This window comes from Temnothorax curvispinosus, unplaced genomic scaffold (genome assembly GCF_003070985.1).
Source record: "Temnothorax curvispinosus isolate PA1 unplaced genomic scaffold, ASM307098v1 QBEX01015410.1, whole genome shotgun sequence".
Lineage (NCBI taxonomy): Eukaryota > Metazoa > Arthropoda > Insecta > Hymenoptera > Formicidae > Temnothorax > Temnothorax curvispinosus.
The window spans coordinates 17990-25647 of NW_020225190.1; the positions used below are offsets into that span (position 1 = coordinate 17990).

The 7658-nt window shown below is 29.7% G+C and overlaps 1 protein-coding gene across 1 annotated transcript; it reads left to right on the plus strand.

Moving 5' to 3' along the window:
* The first annotated feature begins 4947 nt into the window (after positions 1-4947).
* LOC112465673 lies at positions 4948-6191 on the plus strand. Its single transcript, XM_025033342.1, has 3 exons — positions 4948-5387; positions 5502-5801; positions 5924-6191. Exons 1-3 carry the CDS (start codon positions 5338-5340, stop codon positions 6048-6050), a joined length of 477 nt encoding a protein of 158 aa, XP_024889110.1. The 5' UTR covers positions 4948-5337; the 3' UTR covers positions 6051-6191.
* The last annotated feature ends 1467 nt before the right edge of the window (positions 6192-7658 follow it).

Sequence of the window (7658 nt, forward strand, 5' to 3'; positions counted from 1 at the left end):
TTTTTTTTTTTTTTTTTTTTTCGTTGGAGGAGGAAAATACCTAATGCATACCCTAGGGCCGGTCCCTAGGGTTATGCCGGACTTGCACCGGCTAAAAACCAATATATACAATTATGAAAAGCAGATTTGTAACAATATATAATTTCAGTTAAAATTTTTGCAATTCAGAGAGATAATAATCAAACTAATCATCGAGATAATAATCAAAGCAATCATCATTATAAAAAGTAAATTCATTACCTTTAAAACCAAAGGAATGGAAAAATAGAAACAGGAAACATGAACAAATTTTTATAACGGGAACAGAAAATAGGTTTTAATATTTTTTTGTGTGAATTAAATATCTGTAAAAAAGACAGAAAATCAATAAGATATTAAACTGAAAAGGAAATTAAACAAAGATATATGAAGAGATGAAAAGACATCAACGTATAAATTTGATTTTAAAATACATACCTTTTTTCTTTGTCTTTCTCTCTTTCTTTCTCCTTTCTCTCTCTCTTTCTCTCAATCTCTTTCTCTCCTTCTCTCTCTCTCCCTCTCTCTTTCTTTCTCTCTTTTTCTTTTTCTTTCTTATATCTCCTATGAATATTCTTTTTCTTTTCTCTCCTCTTTCCTTGCGTTTCCTTCTTTTCTTCGTTTTTTCCTTGCGATTTGTCTTTGATCGATGACATATAATATGTGAAGGTAGCAACTTATCCTATACATAATCTATGATATAACATATTTCATTTAGAACTGATTGACCGCGAGCGATTAATGACGTCATTTTTATTTATGAATTTCATGTTTCATATACAATTCTTTAAAATCCGGTCGATTATTTCCCAAAAAATTAAAAGAATTAAAAAAATCGGTTTCCAGAAAATCGGTAACGAAAAACTATATACTTTATGGCACTCCCCGGGAAATTCTACCCCTATTTCATGTACTCATGGTAAAAATTCGGACAGAAAAGTTAAAAAAATTAAAAAAATTGGTTTCCAGAAAATCGGTAACAAAAAACTATACCCTTTATGGCATTCCCCGGGAAATTCTAGCTCTGTTTCATATAAAATTCTTTGAAATTTGGTTGATTATTTCCCGAATTCGGTCGATTATTTCCCGAAAAATTAGAAAAATCGGTTTTCAAAAAATCGGTAACGAAAAACTATACACTTTATGGCACTCCCCGGGAAATTCTACCCCTATTTCATGTACCCTTGATAAAAATTCGGTCCACTAACGAATGAGTAGTTCGCGGTCAGACAGACAGACAGACAGACAGACAGACAGACAGACGTCCGGTACTTATATATATAGATATGTGTATAATATATATTTAGATTTTCTAAAAATGTAATAATTTTTAAAATACTCTCAATACGACTTCTACCTCATTGTAATCGTTCTTCCCATCGCCTTAACTGACGTTCAGATGAAACTTCTAATTTATTTTGTATTACTATTAGAGAACGATTCTTGTTCTCGCCGTCATTTCTTTCATTAGTGCCTCAATTTCGCCAATACTCAACAGCTCGTCTTTTATAAGAACATTAAAAACTGTCAAAATCTGCATTATTATTTGAACGTTGAGGATGAGAATTTAAATTATCTATCACTCTGTGCTTTTTCGTCATCTTCAATTATGAGATATCTCTTATCAGAATCGTGAAATATCACACGTTTCTCATAACATCACACATCGTGACATCACACATTTTTAAAAAATAACATTTTTGAGCAATCCAATGTACTTTTGAGATAAGTATAATATTTTTAAAATGAATTATATACCGTATGATAAGATAAGATATAAGTTTACGTGTACATTCAAGATAAGTGGATAGTATAAATAGTTTCATGTAGCAGTCTTATATTCACAGTCAGTACAGTCTTATTGTTATAATCATATCTGTGCAATGTGTTAAACCGTTTTTATATATTATGATAGAAAACAAAGTTTAACATCTTTAGAAATGATTATCAATCCGCTTAATGTTGTTAGACTTTTATATTGGTGTCAATAAATTCAATATATGTAACAGAAACGCCAGTAACTAAAGCAGAAGTAGAATTAAAAGAAAACATACAAAAATTATTGCTGGATGGCATTTTTCATTATAATGGGTTGGCAGTAACGGAAGAAAAATATCTCGATTATCAAGAATCTTATAAATTACATACTTTTGAAATAATTGGCGAGAGATGGCGACAAAGCATGGAGTGAAGATAATTTAAATTCTCATTCTTAATGTTCAAATAATAATGAAAATTTTGACAGTTCTTATAAAAGACGAGCTATTGGCGAAATTAGGACACCAATGCAAGAAATGACGGCAAGAAAAAGAACCGTTCTCTAAAATTAGTGCAAAACCATTTTAAAAGAGTTTCATCTGAACGCCAGTTAAGGCGATGGGAAGAATAAATAGAATCAGGTAGAAGTCGTACAGAAAAATTATCTTACATCTCCCAAGTTACACATAATAAATTTACTGCAGCTGTTGAATCAGGATTTATGGTTCATGATATTGATCTAAAAAGATGGGCTTTACAAGCTCAAAAAGAAATAGGAAATTTAAATTCTATATTTAAAGCATTTCCCAGTTGGATAGCAAGATTCAAGAAGTCTCACCGAATTGTTTCAAGAAAAGTTACGAAGTTTGTCACTAGAAAAACATTGGAAGATTCTGTTGATTTGCAAAAAACAACTAATAATTTTCTGGAAACAGTAAAACTTCTTATTGAACAGTTTGGATCTGAAAATATTTATAATTCAGATCAAAGTAGTTTCCAATTGGAAATTCATTCTGGAAGATCATTGGATAACCAAGGAGTAAAAACAGTAGAACGTGTCGTGCAATCTGTATCGTCAACAACCCATTCATACACGGTACAACCAATAATATCCTGTAATGGCAATTTGCTGTCACCTTTATTTATTGTATTAAAAGAAATTACTGGTAGATTTGGACCAAGAGTAGAAGAAAACTTGTTTAAACTAACAAATTTTATTGTAAAAGCATCAAAATCTGGTAAAATGACATCAGGTATATACTTCCGTTTATAACTATTTTATATTTTATTTAACAATCTAATAAGAGTTATAAAAGAGCTATTAAATTAATATTTATATTTCTTACAAATCATTTTAAAATGTGGTTAGAAGAAGCTTATTTTCCAAACATTGGTTCTAGTAGCGTTCTTCTTATCGATTCCTGGACTGGGCATTGCCCTAATATCATTTCGGATTTAACACCTCCACGAAAATCTATTACTGCTATGATAATACCGAAAGGCACTACAGAAAAAATACAACCATTAGATGTTTATGGATTTAGAATTTGGAAAAATTTTGCTAAAAAATTTTTAGATACTGTTTTACTATTGGAAAGTAATATAAATTTGCATGAACGAAATAATATAATGCATGAAATTGCAATCTCTGATATATAATCAATTGTCATCTCCACGATATCACAACTTATTTAAATATTCGTGGTTTAAAAGTGGTTATACGAACGAAAGATCAGAAAAATTTGAAAATCCAGTACAATTTAGTTTGTATGACAGTTCAACAACATGTGATATCGAAGGTTGGGATAATATAGCTGCAGTTAGATGTTCTTGCTTAACTCTTTTAAAATGGTTTTGCAATAATTTTAGAGAACGATTCTTTTTCTTGCCGTCATTTCTTGCGTTAGTGTCCCAATTTCGCCAATACTCAACAGCTCGTCTTTTATAAGAACTGTCAAAATTTTCATTATCATTTGAACATTGAGGATGAGAATTTAAATTATCTTCACTCCATGCTTCGTCGCCATCTTCAATTATTTCAAAAGTATGTAATTTATAAGGTTCTTGATAATCGAGATATTTTTCTTCCGTTACTTCCAACCCATTATAATGAAAAATGCCATCCAGCAATCATTTTTGTATGTTTTCTTTTTCTTTTAATTCGACTTCTGCTTCAGTTACTGGCGTTTCTGTTACATATATTGAATTTATTGACACCAATAAAAGTCTAACAACATTAAGCGGATTGATAATCATTTCCAAAGATGTTAAACTTTGTTTTCTATTATAATATATAAAAACGGTTTAACACATTGCACAGATATGATTATAACAATAAGACTGTACTGACTGCTACATGAAACTATTTATACTGTCCACTTATCTTGAATGTACACGTAAACTTATATATCTTATCTTATCATACGCTATATATTATACGGTATATAATTTATTTTAAAAATATTATACTTATCTTAAAAGTACATTGGATTACTATAAGTAACTGAATTCAGAATCTGTACATTTTTTCTGTACAGCAATTGCGCGAAAAGCGTTATATCTTGGAATCTCCTAAACAATTTTCTGTTCAGTTACTAGAAAAAAGTCAGTATAACTGCCCATGATTAACTAAAAAGTACATTAAATTTCTACTAGAGAATTGAACGTGATTAGCTCTTACTTTTAGAACCAACAAAAATCAACGCAGCGTTTTGATAAGACGACAACTCAGCAGTTGTTCTGCTGAATATTAAGACGACTTGTTAGCGTTATAAATCAGAAATGATAATTATAATTAAGTTAGCCATATCAATTATTTATTTTCTCCGCCAAGTCACACACTGCTGTGAGATATATCCAGTTTTTTTTTAGGTCGTCGGGGACTTTCTCATTTTTTTGGAGCATTAAAAAACATAACTTAAAACAATTTAGTTTAATTACTATTGTAATAACAAACAATACGAAAATATTGTGTAAATAATAATGCCATGAGTATACGCTCAAAAAGTGTTCGTACTAGCGAGAGCGAATATGCCGTACCGCTTATTGTAAAATAAAATTAAATTAAATTAATAGTGTGCTTTTCGGCTTATTTTGCTATAATATTGTTATATGTACAAAAAAACTTGGTCCTATAAATAAATGTCATTTAATACAAAAATTTGTATTACACCCTTCGATATGATGGAGGTTCCAGGTTCGAACTCTGCCTGAGATAATATTTTTCGCAATAAATTCTTTACAGTTGTTAAGATGCTTAACATCGAAGTTAAATTGAATTATATGTGTGTGTGTGTGTGTGTGTGTGTGTGTGTGTGTGTGTGCGCGCGTGTGCGTGCGTGTGCGCGCGCGCGTGTGTGTGATGTGTACACACAAATAATATTAGGCTAAAAATTTAAGCTTGGACCGTAAATGACATTTTATTTTAATTTGATCAATTTAATTTATTTTGGCTTATTCTACAATCTTTCGTAAAAACTAAAAACATTCTATTATTTTCGACCGTTTTGATATGACCATATCTACCTACTTTGCCCGTTGAATCATTTGGACAGATGACAAATGACCGAAACAACAGGCCCACTTCCATATTACACATCTTATACAATAATGTAATGATATTGATTAAGTTAAATATTTACTTTTTTTGCACAAATTTAACTTACAACATTTTAAATAATTACTCTTTCTCCCTTATTTTTTAATCACATCACATTTTAATGCAGACCAAACATCTCAAATTCTGCAATGTTATGTTATGGATCCGGTTATATTATGAATTCCTCTACACAATGGCAGAGATCAACGGATCATATTATGACTCCCTTCGTACAAAGTCAGGAACCACCTCATCCCCTACAGCACGAAATATTGCAGCAACTTGCAGCAACATTGCAGCAATATTTTAATGTTGCTGCAATGTTGCTGCAAGTTGCTGCAATATTTCGTGCTGTAGAGGATTACTGGCCCGTTCAATTGTCTGAACAAATGACAGAAGGTCCAATTTTGTACACATATTATACAAGGTAATAATATCTAATAAGTTAAATATTTATTTTTCTCTACACACAAATATAACTTACAACTGTAACATTTTAAATAATTACTCTTCTTTCTCTATTTTTAATTAAACTATATTTCAATGCAGACCAACCTTTCCAAATTCAACGGGTTATGTTACGGATCCCTCTGCGCAATTAATATCAACGGGTTATATGTATGGATCCCTGCGCGCAAAATCAAGAACGACCTGGATACCCTGTTTAATCATTTGAACAAATGACAGGAGGAACAGGCCCATTTTTTAATCACACATATTATACAATGTAATAATATTCTATAAGTTAAATATTTACTTTCCTGCACATATATAACTTAAAACTGTGATATTTTAAATAAATACACTTTCTTTTCTATTTTGATTACACTATATTTTATTTAATGCAAGCCAAGTACTTCAAGTTCAACAGATTTTATGAATCTTTCTACAGGAAGATATAATATCCCTCTGAGTTAAAATCAAGAATCACCTCTTGCTCCTTCAATCATTTAGACAAATGACAGACAAAGCAAAGGACACTTGACTTACTCATATTATACAAGGTAATAACGTACAATAAGTTAAATATTGACTTTTTTGCACAAGGATAATTTATAACTAAAATATTTTAAAAAATTACTCTATTTTTTCTGTTTTTTAATCATACCACAAAAATAATATTTTTCTTTAACAATTAAGTAATGTATATTGTTTAAAACATTTTAAATGCTATCATAATTAAAACCTCTATCGCATATTATGTTTTTAATTATGCCGTATACAGGAATATTCCGAGTACTTCATAATTAACGGTCTCTCTTGCGGATTTTGTTGTGTTAGAACAATAGAGTTGGACATTATATCTTCATACGAGAAACTGTAGGCATCATCTAAACAATCAAAATGACAAAGAAGTGTCGTTGTTGGGCATTATTCGATTTATCAACAAGCAGTCCCGATTCATGTAAAAGAAAGAAAAACAGAACAGACGCTAATGACGAGTAATGATTCCTTGCATATGTGACACAACACTAAAAGGAACAATGTATTACAAATTTAATATGTATTAATTTTTTACACAAAATTTCCCGTTTATTTTGTGTAAACAATTTATATAACGTTTATTTATGACATACATTTTTCCATAAAAAGTAGGATAAGTCGGGAGAAGATGCCATAGTTAAGGAATATAACCAAACCAGTAGTCTCCTTTTCGGAACTTTTGCAATATGATAAGTAAGCTTTCACATAGCAATGCTGAAAAAATAGCCAGCTTAAAAATTATCATTAAATTTTAATATCTCAAAACGTATTAGGGAAATAAAAAAATGTTTTAGACAAAAGTTGTTTAAATTATTTAGTAGAAAAAGACGATACAATAAAAATTTCTTATTTTAAAAAATCGACTTGAGCTTTATTGGGCCCAAAGTAGGCCCCCGACCCAAAATTATTATATTTTTTTTCCAAATTTAGCTTTTAAACTAAAAAAACATTTTACATCAATGCAAAATAAAATTAAGAAATGACTAGTAATTTAATAAGTTCCATACATGTTGATCCATGTATAAACTCATCAAAAAAATGTTTTAGTTTTAAAATAAATGTATATATCATTGTATATATATCGTTATCCGTCATATCTCATGTACATATTGTGTTTTAATAACAATACTTTTAATAACAAACAAAACAATAATAACAAAAGTAAAGTTTTAGTGAGAAGTAATAAACGTTTAGTAATTTATGCCTTTTCAAAATTAAAAGTATCATTTCATATGCTTATAAAAATTATTAATAAAAACTTATAATGTAATCTATAGAAAGAGATATTTTAATCTAAATT

Bases quoted from the DNA above. Each gene is read 5' to 3' on its own strand.
- LOC112465673 (XM_025033342.1), top strand. From the start codon at position 5,338: ATGACCGAAACAACAGGCCCACTTCCATATTACACATCTTATACAATA. The intron at 5,388-5,501 runs GTAATGATATTG...ATTTTAATGCAG, and splicing joins TACACATCTTATACAATAAT to ACCAAACATCTCAAATTCTG. The intron at 5,802-5,923 runs GTAATAATATCT...ATTTCAATGCAG, and splicing joins TTGTACACATATTATACAAG to ACCAACCTTTCCAAATTCAA.